The sequence below is a fragment of the Cheilinus undulatus genome, linkage group 13 (genome assembly GCF_018320785.1).
Source record: "Cheilinus undulatus linkage group 13, ASM1832078v1, whole genome shotgun sequence".
NCBI lineage: Eukaryota > Metazoa > Chordata > Actinopteri > Labriformes > Labridae > Cheilinus > Cheilinus undulatus.
This window is the reverse complement of record NC_054877.1, coordinates 24,390,103-24,414,943: the sequence shown is the minus strand read 5'-3', so window position 1 is coordinate 24,414,943 and position 24,841 is coordinate 24,390,103. Positions and strand designations below refer to the sequence as shown.

At 40.1% G+C, this 24,841-nt stretch overlaps 1 protein-coding gene across 34 annotated transcripts in view; it reads right to left on the bottom strand.

Moving 5' to 3' along the window:
• Positions 1-1,429: 1,429 nt before the first annotated feature.
• obscnb (obscurin, cytoskeletal calmodulin and titin-interacting RhoGEF b) overlaps positions 1,430-24,841 on the bottom strand; it is a 73,077-nt gene continuing 49,665 nt past the window's right edge. For 26 of the 34 annotated variants that reach the window (XM_041802887.1, XM_041802909.1, XM_041802903.1 and 23 more), the window contains 32 exons: positions 21,205-21,471; positions 20,727-21,002; positions 20,372-20,644; positions 19,906-20,196; positions 19,714-19,743; positions 18,148-19,482; positions 17,690-17,971; positions 17,305-17,386; positions 17,082-17,203; positions 16,788-16,985; positions 16,640-16,672; positions 16,449-16,547; positions 16,134-16,352; positions 15,960-15,993; positions 15,815-15,867; positions 15,597-15,695; positions 13,681-13,820; positions 12,194-12,394; positions 11,975-12,051; positions 11,726-11,896; positions 11,446-11,605; positions 11,123-11,239; positions 10,811-10,975; positions 10,568-10,726; positions 10,300-10,477; positions 10,084-10,197; positions 9,745-9,912; positions 9,474-9,576; positions 9,221-9,350; positions 8,973-9,066; positions 8,789-8,831; positions 1,430-4,334 (listed from right to left, as the gene is read on the bottom strand). In XM_041802887.1, the coding sequence (XP_041658821.1) occupies positions 3,236-4,334; positions 8,789-8,831; positions 8,973-9,066; positions 9,221-9,350; positions 9,474-9,576; positions 9,745-9,912; positions 10,084-10,197; positions 10,300-10,477; positions 10,568-10,726; positions 10,811-10,975; positions 11,123-11,239; positions 11,446-11,605; positions 11,726-11,896; positions 11,975-12,051; positions 12,194-12,394; positions 13,681-13,820; positions 15,597-15,695; positions 15,815-15,867; positions 15,960-15,993; positions 16,134-16,352; positions 16,449-16,547; positions 16,640-16,672; positions 16,788-16,985; positions 17,082-17,203; positions 17,305-17,386; positions 17,690-17,971; positions 18,148-19,482; positions 19,714-19,743; positions 19,906-20,196; positions 20,372-20,644; positions 20,727-21,002; positions 21,205-21,471 (6,812 nt within the window). In that variant the 3' untranslated portion in view covers positions 1,430-3,235. The remainder of the gene's footprint in view (positions 4,335-8,788; positions 8,832-8,972; positions 9,067-9,220; positions 9,351-9,473; positions 9,577-9,744; positions 9,913-10,083; positions 10,198-10,299; positions 10,478-10,567; positions 10,727-10,810; positions 10,976-11,122; positions 11,240-11,445; positions 11,606-11,725; positions 11,897-11,974; positions 12,052-12,193; positions 12,395-13,680; positions 13,821-15,596; positions 15,696-15,814; positions 15,868-15,959; positions 15,994-16,133; positions 16,353-16,448; positions 16,548-16,639; positions 16,673-16,787; positions 16,986-17,081; positions 17,204-17,304; positions 17,387-17,689; positions 17,972-18,147; positions 19,483-19,713; positions 19,744-19,905; positions 20,197-20,371; positions 20,645-20,726; positions 21,003-21,204; positions 21,472-24,841) is intronic. The other 8 variants (XM_041802897.1, XM_041802904.1, XM_041802918.1 and 5 more) reach the window with 1 other exon arrangement.

The following is a 24,841-nucleotide window of genomic DNA, read 5'->3' as shown; positions in this document are numbered from 1 at the left end:
GGAACCAGAGCAGAGCAGGTACTAAAAAAATAGTATCTGGTACGACGTACCGCGCCTGTGAAAACGCAACACAAACCGAGTAGAGTCAAGTCAAGTCGAGTAGAGTAGGGCTAAGACAGCCGGTGGAAGAGGGCCATTAGAAATGTAAAGGATTTCCCCAAATTTTCCAATCAAATTCAAATGTAAATTCCCCCCAAATCTGTGCAAAAGTACAAAACATTTCTACACTACTTTTCTAATGTTTATGAAATTTAGAAAAAAATTCAGAAAATTCCCATCAAAATTTCCAATCAAATTTTTTTTAAATCCTAAAAATTTCAATGAAAGTACCTAAAATTATAAAGAACCCAAATATACTAATAACATATCCCAAACAATCATGAAAATCCCATTTATCTAAAAAAAATTCAATGAAGGAAATTCGTTACCATGTTGTAGGAATTGCCAAAATGTAATGTACTCATATGTACATGCAGGGTTTCAGGAAGATAAGGTCAGGAGGAACAGATCACTGGTCCCACATCTGAACACTTTACTCTGATCTAGTTTCAGTCCAAAACCACTCCTCAGTTTAAAAACGTGTGGTAAATTATGGTTCTATAATTATTGGACTCACAAAGTGAGCACAATAGCATCTAATCACAATGCTACCACTTTCTTATCTACCGCCATTCAGTCTCTGGGCTTGTTTTCATCCAAATGGAGGTGTGGTCAGTCAAAAGAGCAGGAGGTAACACTGGACTGCTCTGGCACTGAGAGGAAGGTATCAGAAATGAGCTTGCGCTTTTGTACGTTAACCTTCTTGGACTGGAGGTACTTCAGCAAACTCTCAACTCCCATAGTATGTATATCTGTCCAAAAACTCAGCTCGAGCTGTAAAATAACATTTTTAATGTTTACCTTACAGTTTTACATTTGTAACACTTTTTTATTGTGAATGTGTCATTTTGTAGTGTCACTTGTACAGTACAAACATTTGTGGGTTTTAAAAAAATTGTATTTTACTTTATTGGAGGAAATTTTTTCTTAAACTTTCTTCTCAGTGATTTATTAAAACGTCCTTAAACCAACCACGTCCTTCACATCAGAACAAAATGTTGTCACCTCTTTGTAATGAGACTTTTTCCTGATAAATAATTTCTTTAAAAAATACTGACACACCTTGTTATAACCATTCCTTTGCACAACTTTTGCCCTCCTTTCATTAAAGAATTGTCCACTTAAGTTTATAAACTGTGCAATTATCACATTTTACTCTTTTAAATGCATGAAGTCCTCTGGTTTACCATTTAACCAGCCCTTACACTAATGTGTTTGTTGTGAAGAAAGTCATGATGTATTCCTTTAATCAAAGAAACCTCCATTAGTAACACTGTCTGTGAAAAATAAATGTCACAGTTCACAACTGGGAAAAAAGACTGAGCTTCACTCTTGTTCTGTAGTACATTTATTTGATTCCGATTTAACACAGAGTACTTGTACACATTTCCAAAAAGCTACACATGTACAGTACAAGCAATTACAGTCTGTTAGTGCTTAAATATTCATACACGATATGACCTCTGTCACTGACTTTTAAACAGCACAAAACCAAAAAATTTAAGGGGCAGGTATTGATTCCAAATTGTTATTGAAAAGGTAGTAAGTTCTGTCAGCTCAAGTACAGTCTGTTGCATAAATACTTGATCACAGTCGTACGATACAAACGCCATTATTCCCGATAAACAAACCAGCTCTGGAGAAACAAATACATGCAGTCACTCATCTAATTATCTATCACTTACAAATGAATAACTTTGATTTTCTGTGAATTCACTGCATTAGCAGACAAAAATGTCAGAAACAAGTAAAACATTCATTCACAATCAATGGAAGAAAGTTTCACAACAATAAAAGATGCAAAAAAGCAATCTGATGTGAAACAGGTTTTCATTTCAACTACTTTATGGTTTGCTTGAAGAAATATTTATTTTTGAAGCTGCTCAGAAAATCATTCACAAACAATCAAGAACTAGTGTCTGATGTTGTCAAAGGTGCTATAATTAGACTGCACATCTTCAAATAAACTTTAAAAGGACTGCAGCAGCTACCAAAAGTCTGTGGTAAATGTAACAATATCAGTGTTGCATAGTTAAATGAGCTTTCAACAAGTAGACATGATATCCATCCACTCCAAGTATTATTTCAGTAATCCAAGGCACTTCATTAGTGCAAAAGGTACCAGAGTAAAATCTTTGTTCCTTTATGTAGTACATAGCCGTTTCCACATAAGCCATCACTAAGCAAAATGCCTTCAATGGTTAAAGTTTTGGGTAAAGCTGACACTTTGGTAAAGTTGTACATACAGGGACAGCTCGTCTAAATGGGCTAGCAGGGCTAAGCCCTCCCTTTCTTGTACAACAAAGATGAAAAAGTCATTCTTTAAATAACTTCAAACAGAATGTTTTAAAATTCAATTCTTATCTACGGGAAGCAACCAAGCCTGATAATAATAAAGCAGGATCATATCTCTAAATGGGTTTATTTTTTCACAGCCCAAGCACTACAGTATCCTCTTCCTCTGTAAATAAGTGGCGGTTGTCATGCCACGCTCCTTTGGGTTGAATTCATTATGTTCACAGGCCACCAAATTTTGACCACTGACACAACTGTTCGATACGTTTTGTAGAGATGATAAACTACATTAACATCTCTTCACTCTAAAAGTTCAGCCATTTTTTACAGGATTCTTAAGTTACAATCACCACAAAATGTGATGCTAATTCTGTTAGCCTGGTAAAGGCAGTCTTCATTGTGTTAGCACCAAGCTAATGAACTACACCCATGAACTATGATGTAAATCTGGGTTCATCTGGGGAAAAATAGTACTGCTCTTGGAGAACAATGCACCAGCCGCCACTGTATGCAAAAATTAACCTTTGTTAAATAATTAGTTGAAAATTGTTCATCAGTACATAAAGGAGGCAAATGTCATAAACCTGCTATGGTTCAGGGTTTAACTTGGACACAGATATTTTTACCCACTTTTCCATTCACCATCTCTCCAAAGACAGCCTAACTCTAACAATTACCTTGAAAAGACTCAGTGGAAGCTCTGTGCTGGGCAGCTTCAATAAGGAATGGTTTGTCAAATGTAGTAAATAAACTTCATGTTAGGATATGTGTTATTCTTCTACATAGAAATGCCCCTGTTTAAGACTAGAGGGTTTATTGTACCAAATTGAAATATTATCACCTACTTCTTTTGACTAATTTGAATACTGACTGGTTTGCCCACTGATGTGTAGCCATAGGTCTGAGTTGACACTTTGGTTTTAAAGCTCTGCTGCCCACCCTCGACTCTCTGCACCTCTGAGCAGTATGAAGGCTTCACTTCCAGCTTAGCCTGGCTCACCTGGATGGGGATGTGCCTTTCCACCCTGGAATGGGTGCTGCTGGCAGGTGGGACAGAAGATGAGAAAAGGCTGCTGGAGAGGTGATCCCTGAAGCGGCCAAAGAAGCCGCTTCTCTGTCTCGGAGCAACAGGCCGCCCCAAGTTGAGGAGCACTGGCTGCCCCACTGTGGAGCCGCTGATTTCCCTCTGGAGCACTGAGATCTCACAGGGTTTTTCTGCAGGATTGGTGCTTGAGGAGGAGCCGTAGGTCTCTCCTTCTTCTGGTACATAATCCTCCAGGTCCTCCAGGGTCAAAATACGTCCTCCTTGTGTCAGAATCTTGGGCTCCTGCTTTCTGGTTGAGCTGTGATCATCATCTTCATCATCTGGAACAAAGATGACAGTTTCTTGATCATCCTGGTCCTGGTCCTCGCTGTCGTCTCCAGCTGTAGCAAGTACTGAAGACAGCTCACTTGGCACTCCAGAGACAGAGTCAGAGGTCACATGACCCTCCTCTTCTTCCCATGAGAGCTGCTGGCTGTTAACGTCTCCCTGCAGTTGGGCCTGCGCCTGCTCCACCAGCTTGTTGTTGGAGTTATTGGTGTTTGGGTTTTCTGGTGGAGACCTTTTGGGTCTAGATGGAGTGGTAGCACGTTCAGATCCTGCAGGTGAGATGTTTCTCCTCCTGGGTAGCCTGGGGGATTTATTGACCTTATACTCAATGACCTCCTCTACCTCCACCCACCTGGGCTTGTTTTCCATGACTCTGGCTTCAGCACCCTGTGCTTCAGTTACATAGACAGTGGGGATGGTCTTTCTTGTAGTGGGCATCCTTCTCTGCCTGGATGTAGGAGGTTCTGGGGTGGAGGTCTCTGAGCGATGGGCACCAGCAAGAGTCAGGCCGGGGGACCTGTGTCTCCTCATTCGAGGGTTTTTCACCACAGTGGTTATAGTCTCCTCACTGAGAAAAGAAAGAGAAAGAAATTAAGACTAGAGATAAGACATCAAAAATAGTCCAGGCTGTAGTTGATTCTCTTAAAACTAGAAAGAAAAGCCTGTAACTCCAGGACTTAATGTGTCGCTCCAGTACTAATGTGTGGGACGAGAATATGAATGCAGTTTAAGGAGCTGTAGTAATAAAGTGGCACCCTGGTGAAGACAGCCCATCCTTTCATCACCCTTGTGACAGAATCCTTTACACTCAGGCTTTAAATACAACACAACAATGCATCCATGGAGAAACAAAGAGAAACACATACATGTAATCTAAGAAAAGTACTCCAAACTGCTCTTTTAGTCTATTTTATGCTTAACTAAGGAATAGCCACACAGCAAGGATGGAAAAATAGCTCTTTCTTGATCATAAATATCCTGTGCCTGTTTGGTCAGATGAGTTAGTCCTTTTTGAAGTAAGACTCTCATTATGCCAACATTTTCTCTCATATTTGACCATGAAAACAGATCCAAGTTTGTCCAAAGGGTCACTTCTTCTGCCCAGTAAATAATCTCTTATTTGATTCAGCAGTTAGGTATACCTAATGCAAGCATTAAATTGATTGGACACAACAGATGAACATTGGCTACTGATATCTATTCCTGCCACATTCCTGCTGAGGGCCTAAGTTTGCAAACCAATATTGGCCGATACTTGTGTTAAACTGATGCATTAGTGCATCTCTAACTTTAATCTGATAGGAATAAAGCTATTCATTAAAACCTAATCTGGAAATTTGGTTGTCAAAAAAAGGTGTTGGGAATTATGGAATCAGACAGGATGAGGTACTCCAATCCTCATTTTAATTCAGATAAAAGCTTTAGTTTGTGTAGCTCAAAAGTTGTGAGTAGGTAATGATGATTACGAGATGTGTACGGCCACTCTCACAGACTGTTTATCTGAGATGCAGTCTCTTTCAGAACAGAACCGTTAAGGTAAGGATTAGGATACCAAAAGTTGAAAGTTAAAAACCAGACCATACAAAAAAGTTTAATAAAGCTGAGTAAACAGTCTGCTTACAGGAAAATAAGCTTGTGCTCCATGAAAACACTGACACAGCAAACATAACTCACATTATCTATGTAAGCTATGTAGATAATGTAGCTAACATAGCAAAAGCTAAGCTCACAAAGCGGCTATTTTATCTACACTCCCCTCCACAAGTATCAGAACAGTGAGGCCAATTCCTTTATTTCTGCTGTAGACTGAAAATATTTGGGTTTGACATTAATACCGCTTTCCCACTAAAATTAGCGTGTAAAAGCGGGTTTTTTAAATGCGGGTAAACCCACTATCAATCAGCAAGCGACTCCTTTCCCATTGCCATTAGACCCGGGCCTGATCGCCAGCAGACGAGCTGCATGGCTGTTTTTTTTTTTTCCTCTGGTACATCAAGCTGATGTCATCCCGTTGCTTTTCTAGCTCAGTCTTTCTATAACAAAGATATCTGCTGAGAATAATTAATGTTCTACTGACATATTCAGCTCCTACATCCTTGAATTTCTCATGGATTATCCAGTAAAGCGCAGTGCTTCCTACTTATGAGCGCAGCCAAATAAAGTTAAGGAGAACCTTCAACTTTTCACATTTATCTGCTTCTTGGAAATATCAGGCAAACATCGATCTTTTTAATGATTTAAAACAGAAACTTCAGCCTGCCAAACTCTGGTCTCCTCCATCAGTTGTCATCTGGCTTAACAGCTGTTGGAGAAGACAGCAGAGTTTTCAGACTAAGATTTAAGGGTGAAAACTAAAAAAAAAGAATATATAGTCATTTCCAAGGAGCAGACATATGATAAAGGGAAATAGAAACAACCTTTCAGAAAAGTCTCCCATCCTCCAGATGCATTTTTACACAGGAAGCACTGCACTTCCTGTGATAAACCATGAGAAATCCAAGGCTGAAGAAGCCCGACTTGTTCACAAAAAAATAATAGCTTTCAGTAGATATCTTCATTATGACAGGAGTGAGCCAGAAAAGCATTTTTGTGTTTATATATGCAGCCTACGCTGCAGTGTTGGAAACTTCTGCCTTTATTCCTGTCTCCTTCAGCAGCAGCGCGTATCAGGCTTTAATGTGCAGCTGACAGGCTGAAGTTTCTGTGTAATAACAAACAAAAAAAGAGGATCCATGTGATCATTTCCAAGAGGCGAATAATGCAATAAACAAATAAATAAAAGGTTAATAGATTATATCGTTTGAAAAGGATCTCTCTTTCCAGCTGCACACAGACAGAACGCACGGCGCTTTATGAGCTAATCTATGAGATTTTAACAGGCTGAATGAGCTAAATCTGTCCTTGGGAAAAAAAAATATTCTCAGTGGATATGTTCATTATGACATGGGCATTTTTGTGTTTATATGCGCCGTTAAACTGCGTTGCCATGCTGTGAAACTTCTGCCTTTAAACTCCTGCCCCCTCCAGCACATCAGGCTTAAATGCGCAGCTGAGAGAATAAAGTTTCTGTGCAACAACAACAACAAAAAGGATCTATGAGATCACAACAGGCAAGAAATATAGACATATTACTATGCATTAATATAAACATAGGCACATTACGCCAAAGTCATCCAGTGTTCACCCGGGTGTGACGTTCCCACTGGAGCTGATAGGAGGCAAGCTGATAAAAACCCTTGTCCATTGCAGGGTCAGTCGACCGGGGTCTGAATGCCGATTAGAGCCTTTCCCACTTCCGACAGGAGCCGATTGTTAGCAGGTTTAAACAGGTTTTTCAGCCAGTGGGAAAGGGGTATAAGCGATGAATATGAAACAACAGATCAACATTTCAGCCGTTACAGAATGGGAATGTATGTAGCTATGCTCCCTAGGTTTATTGGCTAAACTGCTGAAATAAATAAATACAAGGAAGGTTTTCAAGTTAGTTAATCAAATAAACAAAAAATTTATCTTAAAACAAAAAGTAAGGAAATTTGTGTTTGGTAGATTATTTCTTTGTTGTAACAATGCTTCTTGGTAATAAATCTTATACTGTTGGAAAGCCTGTTTATTACCCTCTTAAATGATGCCACATTTGTAAGGATCATGCATTTGTGGGATGAGCAGCAGAATTGAGTATTTGGGTTGTGCCCATGAAAAATGTGCCAAATCTTCTCTGCCAATGCCAAACAGCTTATTTTGCTGTTGCTATTGACTCTTGTTTTGAGCTTCTGGTAACCCCAAGTGCTGCCAATCAGGTGCCTGATCAATCAGGTGTTCCGCAAAACCAAGTTGCGGCATTTTTTGGAGTGAACCCTAGTACCATCTCCAAACTGAAGGCCAAGTTCCATATAACAGGGAATGTCAGAGACAGGCCGCGAAGTGGGCGTCCCAAGAAGACGACACCCCAAGAACACTGTTTTCTCACCCTGTCAACAAGAACTCTATCCTCCAAGATGACAACACTCTACCCCACAAAGCAGGGTTTATCAGAGACTACCTCCACAATCTGGGAGTTGAGAGGATGGAATGACCTGCGAGCAGTCCTGGCCTAAACCCCACTGAACACTTGTGGGATCACCTTGGGCGTGCTGTTCGTGCCAGAGTGACAAACACAACCACGTTGGCTGACTTGCGACAAATGCTGGTTGAAGAATGGGATGCCATCCCACAGCAGTGTGTGACCAGGCTGGTGACCAGCATGAGGAGAAGGAGCCAGGCTGTTGTGGCTGTGTATGGTTCTTCCAGACACTATTGAGGCTCCTGTTTGTTAAATTAATAAATTGTTAAATTGCCAATATGTCTTGTTTCTTCAAACTTCAATCATCCAATCCACCAAACACCAAACAAGAGTCAATGGCAGAATAAGCTGTTTGGTATGGCAGAGAAGATTTGGCACATTTTTCATGGGCACAACCCAAATACTCAATTCTGCTGCTCATCCCACAAATGCATGATCCTTACAAATGTGGCATCATTTAAGAGGGTAATAAACAGGCTTTCCAACAGTATAAAATTTATTGCCAAGAACCATTGTTACAACAAAGAAATAATCTACCAAACACAAATTTCCTTACTTTTTGTTTTATGTTTATTTCGCTTTGTAATACTGTTTTGATTTCAATGACACAGAAGTGCACATCAGGATTGTAGAAAATGAGGGATTTATTATTTAATATTTCACTTCAAAAATCATCATTATGAAACATTAAATATCTAACTTAAAGCACCTGCAGTTGTGTATGTTTTTTGGCACCCCTTGTGAACAATGTATGAAATGTGAAGTTCCCTTTAAAGCACATGCAAACTTAAGAAGTCTGCTATTGGATCAGGTTGATTCTGTACAGTTTCTCTATGAACAACCAGGATTAAGGAAAGATGGATTAGGTAGTCAGGAGTTTTGGAGTTAGGAGGTCAACTGCTGATCAACAAGGCAACAGATATGCTTAAATCTCAATTATAATTTAGCCAGTTCACACTTACATTATGATGGTTTTCTTTGGTATTCTTGTCTCTTGCTCAGTAACTGTTAAAGGGAAGGACAGGAAGTGTGATTAACGGGCAAATTAAGGTGGGTAAAAGCTCAAAGAAAACTGCTATAAAAGCCTTGTAACACAAAACATGAAAACTGAGAGAAAAATCCTTGGGTGACAGTCATTGTTCATACCTTCAATAGTGATAGCCTGTTCACCAGTGCGAGCAACAGCAGAGGGGAGAACTAAATCAGCAGCACACTTGGCACTGCCTAGACGGTTAGACAACTGCAAAATGCAAAGATATTTTTAGAGACCTATTAGTGATTTATTGTCACTAACTGACATCAGATATCCCACACAATCACCCCCTAGTCTAAATATAAGTATGAAGGACACTTAATTAAGTCTGTGTTGTGTTATTTTCTTCATGTGGACTAACCTCGCACTCATAGTGTCCCAGATCTCTCTCTGTCAGGTTTTTTATAACCAAGACCAGAACACCACTTCGGACCTCACTGTAGGTCTGATACTTTTCCTGGTCAGTAAGCAGCCTGCCTTCCTTGAACCACCTGGACCGTGAACAGACAGGCATAGACAAGGAGAAGTAGAAGAATTTAACATCAGAGCAGAGGGAGTTTTAGAGAATTTTTTGCAAAAAATCATGTGAATTTCATTGACATGTGTATACAAACCTTATCTTTGGGCTTGGAGCACTCTGTATGACGCAGGTAAACTGAGCGTCCTCGCCTGCTACATATGTAGCATTCCTCAGTTTATTCACAAAACGAGGAGGTACTACAAGAAATGAGTTAAAATAGTTATACAAGCTTTACTACTTGAGGTATTTATCCCATAGTTCTCTTTAAAGGATGAACTAAAAGACCAAAGAATAGTGTGACTGATTATTGGTATTTGTGCTGTATTGTGATTATAAAATGACCATTTAGGTATATTTGTGCTTACCCTGAACAGTGATCTTGCCAAGTGTGCTGGCATTGCCTGCTGAGCTTGAAGCAAAGCACATGTACTGGCCAGAGTCATCTGCAGTCATGTTATCCAGGATTAGTGTGCAGGAACCATCAGGGTCCTCGATGATGATGTGGTGAGGATCAGCCTCCACAGCACAACCGTCTACAACAGCAAGTATAACAATGTAATACTGGAACTCATAAACTCAAGATGCTGTCTCAAAACCCATGCAGGTCTGTGGTTAAGGGCATGCACCATGACTTAAACAGTAGCCAGACCAGTGCCATCTCAAACAGAGCAAATAATTCAAAAATAATGAATCAAAAGGCATACCTTTGTACCATGTGATTGTAGGTTTGGGAACTCCAGTAGCTTTGCAGGCCAGCTTGACAGTCTGTCCCAGCTCTGCCGTGCAGTTTGCCAGAATTTCATCAAAGTCAGGAGGACCTGCAAAAAGGATTAACCATGAAATGTTTTTGTTTTGAGCATTAAAATGCGTTTTTACCATTAAAGTCAGCATAAGATACAGAAAAGGTGTGTTCCCCTCACTCCATGCAGGCATGCTGTATCGCTGCTGCAGCTCCCTAAAGTCTCTCAGCCAGGAGTTCTTGATGATAACAGTCCTGGCCTGCAGGGTGTATTTCCTTACAGAGTCCTCACGTTCATGCCAGATCTCAAAGGCTCGGTCATCACCCTCCACCGTCTCGTTTACATCCATGTTATTTAGCTGCATCAGGATGAAGAATACAGAAAGCACAGTTAAGGCTGCTGCTTTGAAAGATGATAGAAAGGGGAACGCTTCCATTAACTGCCTCACCTTCATCATGTTCTTAAAGACATATGCTTGTGTGTCAGTGTTGCTGTCTCTCTTTGGTTTGCAGATTATACAATAGTTCTTAAACAGGAATAAGTGGCGGTGGTGACCTCTAGAGGATGACCTGATTCCTGGAGCTCCTTCCCAAACTTGGAAGGGTCCCTGGTTTAAACAGATGAAAGAAATGAATGTACAAGAACTGAAACAGCAATGCTGTACCTAAATGAAGTGGCACAGTAACTCTACCTGTCTGATGGGTTCTCCCAATACTTCCAGTGTGGCAGGATAGTTTTCAATCATGGACACATGGTGTGTGTTCTCAGACCGCTGAGGGAGTGCAGACACCATGGCGTAGGCTTCTTCCAATAGACAGCAGTTCTGACCATTTCTTGCCTTGTTTCGAATGAGCTCCTGGAAATGTTGAAAGAGAGATTTCAACTTCAGACAGTGACACAGGTCTAAAACCATACCTCTTACAAATGGAAGTGATACAGTAGGTCTCCAATCAATAAAGCAGAGGATAAATATGCATATAGTTTATCATGTTGAAGTGGTCACCTTGAGGACTGTCTTGTACTTCTGTATCCTCTCCAGTGGTTGTAGGAGGCAGGCATTGATGCTTCGTACAGGGGGATCTGCAGGGTCTGCACTGGCTTGGACTTTCTCTGTGTACTCCTATAATGTAACAAAGTTTTAAATCAAGAAATTACACTGGTTCAGAGAGGCCTTGCGCATTCACCCAAATAAAATGGTAGTTACAAGACTGCAATAATGACATAAAACTTGATTATTAGATTGAAAGCAAAGAAAATACAGTATTTAGTTAGCTGGAAAAATACCAGGCATGAACCAGAGTACAGCAGTAACAGTTCTGGTGTTACCTTGAAGAAGCGGTGGACGGTTTTGTCACTAACAGCAGACTCAGCCAGACTCTGGCCAACAAGATACTCGAGGTACTTCTCAAAGCCCTCTTTGTTCTTCAGGAAGCACATGGCCACATCATCGTCTGTGTCACAGTCATTCAACTTTGGAAGGAATGCCCTAAAAAACATAGTAGTAGAGACATTGTTTGTCTTAAAGGAGAAGTTCTCCATTAATGTTCCTATTTCTTTATTTTCTACTGCCAGAAAATAAGGATGAATCATCAGGAGAGGAACTCACTTGCTATGGAAGGACTTGAGATCATCAATATTCCTAAATATGACGTCCTTCTGGCTGCTGACCTCAGATGGAGCTTCCAGGGTCTCTGCATGCTTCAAGTGATGGGAGGTGAAAAAATCGACCTCTTTTATAAACTCTGATTCCCCATTTATCAGGTCTTGAAGCAGTTGGCTGGGAAAATTAAATAATACTTAGTTATAATGTCTTCAATACTTGCAGTACATACTTAATGAGTACAGATTTACTTACAATAACTTCCTCTTGTATTCTCCCTCAGAAACTTCCTCTACATTTGTTTCTGGAGGTTCACTTGTATCTGCAGAGAGCTGGAGGAAAACACATTTTGTAACTGTTAAAATGTCTGAATGCCTTAGTAGTGAGTTTGTCTTACTATCTTCCTCTTACTCACTCAAGAAAGAAAACGTAAGGTAATGTTGATAGATGAGTGGCTGTAGCTTGAAGACTTACTTTCAGTTTCTTGTCCAGGTAAGCAGGTGAGACCCAGCCTTGGCGGGATGGTGTAGTTTTGGTGGGTTTGGTCCTAACTAACCATTTCAGTGGATGGGCTGAGTCCAAAACTTCAACATACTGTCCCTCCTTTAGAGAGATGGACTCTTTGCTCGCAATGGTGGGGTTGTAGTCAGCTGTTGCCACATAGATGTCAAACATCTGTAAAAATGGCAAAGTGTTTTGAATACATGAAATAAATGCGGTAAAATACTAAGCTGCTCATTTACACTATTCAGGGAGGTTTTTTTAAATATCAGCTTTATCATTTATTTAGTTCGTGCCTATTCTGACTCTCTCTGTGGACAGAGCAGCCAGCTTAGCTCTTTACTGATTTTATCCTACATCAAAGGTGGAGAGGTGGCAGCTTGAGGGCCCTCAAGTCAGTTTTAAAAATTGTAAAACAAGGGAAACCTGACAAAATATCTGCCATGAAAATCCCCCCGGTATATGTCCATTTCTTTGCATGAAATTAGAAATATAATTGTTTTAATAAAACTCTTTTATGAAGAATTACTAAATTCACTAGAAAAACTAGAAAATTAAGTAAAATATACTGAAAAGCTGATAAATATTTTGCTCACTGCATCAGAGAAGTAGCTTCAATCAGCTCCTTAGCTGATGAATTAAGTATTTAAGTTTAAGTATTATTGGGACAATAAATAATTCTGAAAACTTCATATCTGTTCATTTTGTTAAATTTTAAGTAATTACAGTGGTTTTACTAAAGGCGACCTATGATTTTTAACAAGGTGGTCCTTCAGCATCTAGAACAAGATGCTCATGGCCCTCTCAGTAACTAAATTTGCCCATACCTGCTGTACATGTTACCAAGCACTGCTGACCCAAAACCAACCTAAATCATTTCACATGTCTGACATGCAGCTCACAATCAATTTTTGTTGTGGAAATAAATGAAATAGACTTTTTCTGCACTGGCTTTTTATTTCCTTATCTATCAAATGGCAGGGGTATCTGGCATATAAGATAGCTTTTCAAAAACAACCTGTCTTCTCTTGCATGGGCCATATGGGGTCATCAGTGTTAAATTCAGTCTGTTTAAGAAAATAAACTCTTAACAGGACCTTTTAATGTATCTATTTCATCTTGAGTCTAAGGTTTCTATCATTGTAATACAGTGTAGGACATAGGGGTGTTTTGTTTTTTATATTTTTTTGTTTAATACATGTTTTTTCTCAATTTTATGTTGATTTTTTAAGGCAAATTTTTTATGCTGTAGTGACATAAAGGTATATAAAGAGTAAGTCTGAACAGGGACATGTCAGTTGAAGGGTACATAGTGTATTTTATTGTGCTATGTCTGCTTCCTGGTCAATCAGGTATTGTTCAAGTCCTTATCAGAACACATAACTACTTGATAATAATAGTAAGATGACATAGGTTCATAGCAAAATAATCCCTAACAGAACAAAATTTCATCATCTCACCTCTCCTCGTGCATCTCCCTCATCAGACTCAGAGGACGAGTCAGCGATGAGAGACGGAGGACGAGAGCGACCATGATGGGGAGAAGCAGTTGGGGTCTTGGTCTCATCGTCACTGTCAACACCTGGTACGCGCAAAGACGCTAAAGCAGCAACACCAGGGAGGTGAGGTCAGAACAAGGATATGACCTTAACACAATCTTTTTATAAACTTAGTTTGTTACTATGATATTGCACAAAAGCTTTGTGTTAAAGCAAAGGAATTAACTGTTATAGTATGCTTAATTTGCTTAAATTCATTAGCAGTCATTAGTACCCATTTCACTTAGCCTGTCAGAGCTTGGCTGAGGAGCAAAACAAGTCAGCTCAAAGAAACTTTTCAAGTAAAAACTGACTTACTGCTGGCATATACTGGTGCCCTTTTCACAATTTTTTTCTATTAAAAAATTGAAATCTTTACCACTTTATGATGGGTTTTAGTTAAAAAGAGTTAGCAAGTTCTGGATAGTAAAGAAAACAAATGATAAAGAAAAATCAAGATAACATGACATATAATCAAATGCTTTTCCATGACAGTGTTTGTCACACCATGCAAAAAAAACAACAGTACAGGTATTGTTTATTATCTCAACTCTTCACATACATGTCTGTTTGTGAGCATGTATGACTGCTACTGGTAGGTGAGACTTCGTAATCATTTCAAGTCATTGAATTCAGTGTTAAAAAGACAGGACTGAGGATGCTTAAGGAATTACAGCAAGGCACAGACAGCATGAAAAGAGATAAAGACTCAAAAACTGATATAGTAAAGGAAGAAAATGTTTGTGGCTGCACTTAAAGGTATAAATGTTTTCAGTACTGTTATAAAAATGGAATGTAAGTCAGAGATATTTTCACAATTCATCTGCTTAGTAATTTAATTCTGCAAGGATATCTCAATGGACAAATGTATATTAAATATGAAGCTGATGCACTTAGGATACATACTGGTAGTTTTGGGCCAAGATTTCATCCACTGGAGCACTTCATGATTCTGTAAGCTGTCTGAATAACAGATTAATGATTGGATGAGTTTATTTGTTGGGCTGCTTAACTGATGGATGTGAATGTGGTAGAAAAATGATGTCTCGAAGTAGGGATGAGAGGGTTACGTAGTGTCATTTACCAATAGATGAAGCAAAACATGCTAAGGATGAAGCGCTAGAAAGACACTACATGGACACACATTTGTCAAGTTTGACGTCAGTCTCAAAATTGCGAGACAGTGAATTTTGATTCAAGAATTGAAATGTTAATCACTGACAATAAATAACATTCTCACAATTCTTGAACCATCAGATGAAATTCACTGTACTTAACACAAAGGCACAAAAGTGTTATAAAACACTAAACAAAAGCACTGCAGTTCACAAAACTTTTAGATTATTTTCACACTCTCTGCTTCTACATAAAACTTGTAAAAACATTAATTGCAGATTGCACTTTTCATATGCAATGAGATCTAAAACATGATATTTGCATATGAATGCAGATTCACTTGGCTGCAGAATGGTTAGTGTTTTTAGGCTTGGATGCACTAGATGCTTAATCAGGAAAAAAATATTTCATCAATATCAAATCCAATTTATCAGCCTTCAGCAGAGGGACATAAGCTTGATAGCAGCTGCTATTATTTGTCATTGCTTTATCTTGATTTAAACTAAACAAATTAGCCTGGTTATGTACAGTAAATGTAGGTATGTAGGTAGAACCACTTAAAACTTTTTCTTCTGTTGACGGTTAACTCAAGTAAAACTTTTCTCCCTTAATCCAACTTTGTGGTGGTCAACAGTACTGTTGTTTTGTAACCAGAATTCTGTTTTAATTAAAATTACATAATGAAAACTGTAGAGAAAGAGTTCTCCAGCACTTGCACTTACCTTGGGTAATCTTTGCTGACACCATTTCAGTGATCTGAGAGGTGAGTTTCATAAGGAATTCCTCTGTACCTACTTCACCTAGGAAGGGTATCTGACCCTCTAAAAACACAAAGAGGAAAGAGAGCCAAAATAAGTTCTATGTGCGACAGATAATTTATTTTAGCATAATAAAATATCATAATCAATGTGAATATCGTGATTATAAGGTGATGACCCACCTTTTCCTTTGCTAGTCTCCTCTTCTGGAGGACTTACTGTAATCCCAAGAACCCTGAGGGGATTTAGATTTGAAATCATTTTAAAATAACTTTTAGCATGTTTTAAATGTATTTGTTGGACTCCCGTATCTTAATTAAAACTTACTCTGTGGCTTTGGTCTCTCTCTTAGGTTGTGGTGCTGGAGGAAACAGAAGTATGCAGTTAAAATCAAGACCAGAAAAATAGGTAGAAATTTTCATTCACTGGAGTCTCTTGGTTTATGAATATAATCAAAGTTTAATTTAATGTCTGTATTATAGATGACTTAAGCTTCCTTACTCTCATCAACCTCGAGGTGGGCGGTAAAGATAGACTGTCCCGCCTTGTTTGTGGCGATACAGGTGTAGGCACCGGTGTATTCTGTGCCTACGTCCATCAGGATGAGGCTGTGCTGGCGCCCTGAGCTTGCTATTTTGTATCCTTTGGTATCAGGCTTGATCCACAGAACATCTTCCATTGATTCCTCCTTTAGCCAGGAGACCATGGGAGTTGGAGACCCTGAAACAGTACAAGGGACAATTGTAGATTCAAACACCAGATGAAAAATGCTCAGGCTTAAATGTGCTGACCAGTAACAAAGAAAAGCAAACAAACCTTCTACTTTGACAGACAGAGTGATGCTGGCTCCCTGTTTCACCTTCCTGTTGCTGAACCTTTCGATAAAGCGGGGTGGTACAAGGGGCTCCTTGGGGTCTGAAATAATAAAATTTCACACAATCGAATGGTGACATTTCTTCTAAAGTGCTTACAACTAAGACAAGTTTGTAAATTAGCTGTCAAATTACCTCTTTTATCTTGAGGCATAATCTCCCCTGGACCTGACACAAAATACAGTGGTTAATGTTTTCCGTAACATCTTTGGTACATTTAAAAAAAAAAACATGATCTATAAACTGTTCACACTATTATATATTCAGGTATTTGCATACATACTCAGAACCATGAGTCGAGCAGAAGAGTACGCAGAACCAGCTGCATTGCTGATGTAAGCAGAGTACTCTCCCATATCCTCTTTCTTCACGTCCATGATCTCAACACTGTGAACATCTCTGTCTGCCAGCAACATGATCCTCTTTGAAGGTCGCAGAGGTTGGCTGTCCTTAAACCAGTATACTCTGGGCTTGGGGAAGCCTGGAGGACAGAGTTGTTTAGACTCACAAGACAGTAACAATCAGCTTTTTAACTGCCTCAGATGAATTAACCTTTTATGCTAGTTAATAAACTTACCCTTTACTCTAAGCTGCAGCTTAGCAATAGGTGAGCGTGGACAAACATGAACATCATGAAGCTCTTCCACCACTTGAGGCAGCTGATCATCTTCAGCCACAGATTCAAATGTCTCTGTTTCCCTATGTGAGGAGAGCAAACAACTCCATGAGGAACCTGTATCTATTAATGTTTTAAAATACAGAGATTTAAAAAAAAAAAAAAAAAAAAATAGAAAAACCACCTGGACATGTAGCCCTTGGCACTGACATAGGAAGATGTCTCAGTGGCATCAGCAGCAGTGTCGTAATCAGAGCTGCAAGACACTGATGGAAAATGGATGTCATAAGTTGATTACATAAAACACTTATACCAGTATTTCTAATATTTCCTATGTGATGCACCTTTCATTTAAGCAAAGCATACAGTGGGTCATATTACTAGTAGAGAAAATTAGTCTCCCCTCCCCCGATATCAACCTAACCTCATCAGTTTTCCACAAAACTGCACCAAAAAAATAAAAACAAACAAAAAAGATAAATCAATTCAGACCAACTAGACACAGAGCTAACAGCATTTTGTAACAATTACTCCAATCAAGCTATTTTCATGTGTTGTAGTTTACTCACTGTCAACCCTCAGTTCAGCCTTTGTGGCTGTGATACCACTGCTGTTTTCAGCTGTACAACGATAGACTCCCATGTCCGTAGGCAGCACAGTGGTAATGATGAGCTGATGGCAGCCCTCCTGGTCTTCATTTATCATGTAATGATCATTCTCTTCCAGCAACTTGCCATCTTTATACCAGCGCACAGTTGGAGGGGGCTTTCCGATCACAACACAGTCAAAGCTAACAGGATATCCATCTGGAACATCCTGACTTTGAAGCTCTGTCAAGAAGACTGGGGCAGCTGAATAACAAGAACAAATAATCAGAAATCCAGAAGTTAAAAATATCCTTATGACAAGCAAAATATTTAGGACAAATGTGGAAAAAATATAATGGATTACTGAATTTAAAAGTGATTGATGTGGTAAACGACAGTGATACAATGTATAACGAAGGCAACTCTAGCATATTACTTACCTGCACCTCCTGTCAGCAACGCAGGAGGCTGTCTTTCTTGTGTGGGAGTCTCTGTCCCATCTTGTGTGTAGCCCATCTTCCTGATCCTCAGCTCCACTTTTAGAGGGCCTGCCTCCAGGATAGTGGTCTCTACAGGAACCCCATGGACTGTAAACATCTCCTGGAACCTCTTTGAGGCAATCTCAGCCTCTCCCCACGTGTCGAAGCGTATGTAGATGTAAGTATCATCTTCCCGGTAAGACTGAGGATCTGGTGGACGCAGGTCTCCTTCATCTGCACTGACAAATGGTTCTTCCTCTACATCTGGTGGGAGACGTGTACGCAGCAGGCGTCGTAGACGTCTGCTTGCCTGCCTCAGTGACTCATCCATCTCACTACCTGAGGAACTCTCGGCCTCGCTGTCTGCGCTGTAGCCCACAGTCAGTGGTCGGCGCCCTGATGACTCTCTCAGAGTTCCTACTGTGACTTTACCACTGTGAGAAGTGACTCCAAACTTGTTCGTGACCTCACAAGTGTAAACTCCGGTATCCTTTGTAGTGACAGCAGTGATTACTAGTGAGCAAGTTCCATCATTGTAGATATCAATGTGGTGGTGCTTTCCATCTGTCAGTGGTTCTCCATCCTTCAGCCAACGCACCTTGTCAGGTTTCCCTTCTGCCACACATTCTAGATGGATGGTGCCATTAGGTTCTTTAGTCTGGTCTTTGAAGACATCTTTAAAGACAGGGCGCATGTCTTTGCGGGTTTTGTAGCCCTTGAAGGCAGCTTGAATCTTAATGGCAGCCTCTCTAAGCTCAGGCTCATCCTCTTTACTGATCTCCATGATGTTAGTATCTTCTGAAGACACCTGTTTTATGTCTGTCTGCTGAACTGTGGTTGTTGACACTCCTGTCTGCTGCACTGTTCTCTGCTCCGCCATCTGGAAGTGAGCAAAGAACCTCTCGGTGGTCATAGTTTCTGTATTATTTGCTGCTGTGACAGAAGTCTTGCTACTTTTCTTGAGGTAGGACACAAGGGTTGGACCCCCAGAAACAGACTCGTCCTCAGAGCTGGTGATCAAAGTGGACTCTGTCGGCTTCTTAGACACAACAGCCTGCTCCTTCTCAACTGACTTTACTTCCACTTTCTCTGACTCCTTCAGTTCTGACTTCTTTTTACCACCTTTGCCATCCTCTTCAGGCTGTTCAGAGATTGAGTCCAGAGTGGGCTCTCTGCTCATGCGCCGTTTCTTGGCTGATTCCTCCCACAGCTCGTGGAGATCACCCTCATCAGCAGCTTCAGGAGGCAGATTAGGCTGTTCAAGTATCTCTGTCTCCACCTGTTTGACTTCCTTTACTGTAACAACAGTGACATTTCCTGGTGAATTTGTTGTTTTATAAAGTTAATGTCAGCTCCAAAAATAATGCAATTGTCAGAACATTTGAATTACAAACTATACTAACTTCAACTTCACATGAAGGACATTCTTAAAAACACCAAATTCAGTTTGAGACAGATTACTCTGCTGAGGCGTATAATCCCAGAGGACTTGAAGGTAAATAAAAACCTGTGTCACAAATGTCTTACCTGTGGTGACTAATGGCTTGGCAGCTGATTCTATGTAACAGAAACAAGAAACATTACAAAGTTACTATAGAACAAAGATTAATGATTGATATAAAATACCTGATAAATGCTGCAATAATGCTTTTTTAGCCCGTGTAAAAAGAGCATGTTAACTAAGTACATCATAATGAACTAAACCACACATCAGCTCACCCAGCTGCACAGTCTGAGGCAACTCAACTGGCTCTCCAGTCCCAGCTTTGTTGATCGCTGCCACTCTAAATCTGTAGCTACTCCCTGGGGTAAGATTTTCGACCACAAACTCTGTGTTGCACACAGGTTCAGAATGGCAAGGAAGCCAAAGGGCACTGTCTACTAGCCGTGTCTCCACCCTGTAGCCCAGAATGGGACTGCCTCCATCATGTAGAGGAGTAAACCAAGAGAGGGTGACCGACTGTTTGGTCTTACTGAGGACCTCTGGGTCCTCTGGGGGGTCAGGTGCAGCTGGTGGAAAGGAAAAAAGCAGACGTTTAATGCCTGTATTATATGTGTATTTTATAGTGCAAGTATACAGTATACAGCAATGCAAGTGTACAGTTACTGTGCACAGTATCAGACTTTAAAGGTTAGAAAACATTTCCTCCTAGCTACTAGCTGAGCTTTTTCGTCTAATACTTACTGATGATGGTAAGCTTGGCCAATGAGAGAGCATCTCTTGCAGCAAATGTTATTTCCTGCTTTGGCAAAAGAGGTGCCTGTCTCAGGACAAGACGGTATGAACAGCCATCAGCTCTCATAGCCCAGAGGTCACTGGGCTTGAGCTCAACTCCATTAGCGTACCAGGCAACTTCTGATGCAGGGATAGGCTCGTTGAGTTCAACACAAAACTCAACCTTCTCTCCCAGTGCAGCCACCTTATCCTCAAGACTCTTGATGATATCCAGCTGCCAGCCTTCAAAGAAGAACAAATGCCTAACAAGCTGCAATGCTATGAATACAATCTCCAAGCCTCATTACATCCTTACATAACTCACCTTTCACAGAGAGTTGGGCAGATGTTGTTGCTGTGCCAGCTTTGAAGGTTACTGTGCAACTGTCTGTAACTCGCAACTCTTTCAGCAAAAGCAGATGACGGCGACCGCTCTCAAATGATACAATCTCGGCATTGGGAGATTCCTTCACTGGTTTCCCATCAAGAAGCCAGTGGCAATCTTTGCTCTCAGGACGAGATAGTGCACACTCAAACAGCGCCTCACCTCCATCAAAGGTCTCTACATCCTCCAGTCCCTGGACAATGTTGATGGGTTTGGCTGTAGAAAAATTGAAAATGGAGACAGAAAGCACAATCAAAACACAAGACAGCTTGTGGGAGTTACAGTAACCATATGTCAACAAAGGTCATGAAGTCTGTAATGATCAGCAACTGATGGTGTATTTGGCTATAATTGTAAAATAAGATGGACCAGACTAGGGTCCCTTAAGGTTGATGCTTCCATGTGTAAGGAAGCTCACCTTCTACATGAAGTGTAGCAACCACACAGGTCCCATGTGCCTCACAGGAGTATGTGCCCCTGTCCTCAGCTGAAACTTGGCTAATGTACAAGCGAGCCACACTCCAGTCCTGCTCCACAACCACCCTTCGGCCGTCAGGCTGCAATGGCTGCCCGTCTTTCTTCCACTGAGCCTTGACTGGCCTTGAGAACTGGCAGATGAACTCAGCTGGTTGGTTTTGCACCACCCAAAGGTCCTCCATCTCGTTCACCACTTCAACTGTGGGATCTGAGGTTGGGATTAGGGGTCACAGAATCACATCAGGGCTTGGCCATTAATATAATCACAAGTGATGGACATGCCGAATGACGTGGGCTTTATAATCCCCAAAGAGCAGACGTCAGTATATTAGGTCTTAAAATATGTATTCCAGTGTTCACTGGGGCTATTTTGTCAGTATGTGCTCTCAAAATGTATTAATGGGGGTCAAAAAGCCCAGCTGTCAAGGTTCATGGTAATGGTGAGAATAAAGGGAAGAGAAGTGATTACAGCTGATGAAGCGGGGGAGGACTAAGTGGATAAAAGAGCCAAACTCAAAGACTGGCATATGGGGTATTAGAGATTTTAGTGCTTGTGAGTTAGGGGCAAGGCTTGGTGGGATGAGGGTGAATGGAAAACCTGCATTCAACATCAGCCAGCCTGCTTGGATGGGTGGAGCAGCACTTTCCTAACAGTTTTTTTTTTTTTTTTCAGTGATCAGCAACAACTAAACGACAAAACTTAGATCAAACCTTAACATGAACAAGACCAGGTTAACCACCAAATGTGTTGTTGATCATTAACAAGAAATAGGTACAAATAAACTTGGGGCTGTACATTTAAAGGGCAACTAGCAGGTTGGAGACCCCAGTGAACCAAATTCCTGGGAAGACATCTTTGAAAGATTATTTCAGTGGAATCATTTTTGGATGTTTGATTTTACTTTCACATTAACAACAAACAACCAGAAGTGACATAACTAAAGGGAGTCCCATGAATTTTGTCCTTGTTTAACACAAATATACATGGAGCAAATTATTCATATACATTAAGTAGTCCACAGGTTTTAATAATTTACCTGCTAGGTATCAAAGAAAACAGGAACAGGCCAGGATTAGGTAGGGATGAGTATTGAAAAAGCGGTACCAACACATCCGATACCTACCGGACCGAATTACATGATAGATATTGATACTTAATTTCAACACCCTGAGGAAAAATATGCAAAAACAAAGTTCTGTCTCTTCTCCTGTCAGAGAAGCAGTGGACTCTATGTCCTGCCAAGCTTGAAGTTTGCATAGTGGACACAAATAAATATGGAGCCCTCTAGCATTAACTGGTAAACTAATAGTGCAAGATGACCAACACAACACTCATACAATATGAAATGACAAGCCAGACTCACTGTAAACTACTGAGCTAGGGCAGAATTGGGAATGCAAGTCCCTTTAGTGATGTATATAATACAAGGTTGGGGAAAAAGAGTTTTTAGAAGTATCTCTGAAAACTGACAATTGACTACTTTTTCAGTTGAAGAACACTGAAATCAATGATTCACTACTTGTATAGCCATTATCAGACAAAGTTAAGTATTTATGTGAAAAAAACTGCCAGTTGCTCTTTAAACATAAAATAATCACGATAATGCTTGTACATAAATGGTCAGAGCCAGAAGTGTATAGTTTGCAAAACTTAAGGATGCAAAATCCCTAACACACGCTCCAAATGATGTCATAATTTACTCATCTTTTCTGTCCAGACACTTTGTGGCTTCAGGTCAGGGTACTAACACAGCAAAGCCAAAGATAATTCCCTAAAAACTGTCATCTCCCAAATATTTTTAAAGCTTTCTTGTTAAAAGGTACTTGTAAAAGCAATAAGAACATTTTAGCAGTATGTGGAAATGCTGTAAGCCTGCCCAAGACCTAAGTCCTACCATTCAAATGCAGAGTGATTGAGGATCAATGTATGGACATCATAAAGGCAACACTATACAAAAACAATGGAACAAGGGACCCAAATGTTAAATATCAGTTAAATGAACTCAAGAATACTTATTCATTATGTTCTAAAAGACTTATCAAATAAGTCGTGGCAGGAGCAGATTCTTGCCAGCAAAACTATAATGCACAATGGGGAAAGATAACCAATCACAATTAAATACACTTGTTTCAGCAGTCTAAAGCTGCGATGTAACTTTTTACAGGTGAATCTCAGTAAACTAGAATATCATCAAAAGTTGATTTATTTCAGTAATTAAAATCAAAAAGTGAAACTCATATTATATTGATTCATTACACACAGATTAATATATTTCAAGTTTTTATTTCTTTTAATTTTGATGATTATTGCTTACAGCTTATGAAAAACCAAAATTCAGTATCTCAGAAAATTAGAATACTAAAACCAATAAAAATGATTTTTTACACTGAAATGCTGGACTACTGAAAAGTATGAATATGTGTAGCACTTAATACAGGGTCAGGGCTCCTTTTGCATGAATTACTGCAGAATGCAGCATGGGATGGAGGCGGTCAGTCTGTGGCACTGCTGAAGTGTTATGGAAGCCCAGGTTGCTCTGATAGTGGTCTTCAGCTCTTCTGTGTTGTTAGGTCTGGTGTTTTACATCTTCCTCTTCACAATACCCCATAGATTGGCAATATCCCCCATAGATGGGGTCAGGCGAGTTTGCTGGCCAATCAAGCACAGCAGTGTGGGCAGGTGCCAAGTACTGCTGGAATATGAAATCAGCATCTCCATAAAGCTGGTCAGAGGAGGGAAGCATGAAGTGCTCTAAATCTTCCTGGTAGACAACCTTGGACGTTATAAAACACAGTGGTCCAGCACCGGCAGACCAGCACCTCAAATCATCACTGACTGTGAAAACTTCATCTGAAAATACGACTTTGGACCACTGAGCACCAGTACAGTCTTTTTTGTCCTAAGACCAGGTAAGATGCCTCTGACATTGACTCTGGTTCAAGAGTGGCTCGACACAAGGAATGCGACATTTGTAGCTCTTGTCCTTGATATGTCTGTGTGTCATGGCTCTTGAAGCACTGACTCCAACTAATTCCTTGTAAAGCTCCCCCAAATTAATGATGGGCTTTGTTTCACAATCCTCTCAAGGGTGTGGTTATCCCTGTTGCTTGTGGACCTATTTTTTAACCACATATTTTCCTTCCATTCAACTTTCCATTCATAATTAATAATAATAATTAGCTTTCTGTGAACAACCAGCTTCTTTAACAATGGCCTTCTGTATCTAACCTCCTTATGCAGGGTGTCAATCATCATCTTCTGGACATCTGTAAAGTCATTAGTCTTCCCCATAATTGTGTGGGCTACTGATCCAGACTGGGAGACCATTTCAAGGGTCAGGACACATTTGCTGGCATTTTCAGTCAATTAGCTGGTTGGAGTGTGACACCATGAGTCTCCAAAATTGAACTTCTTTATAATATTCTAATTTTCTGAGATACTGACTTTTGGGTTTTCATTAGCTCTAAGCCATAATTATCAAAATCAAAAGAAATAAACAATAGAAATATATCAGTCCATGTGTAATGAATCTATAATAAGAATAAGAATCTATAATACATGAGTTTCACTTTTTGAA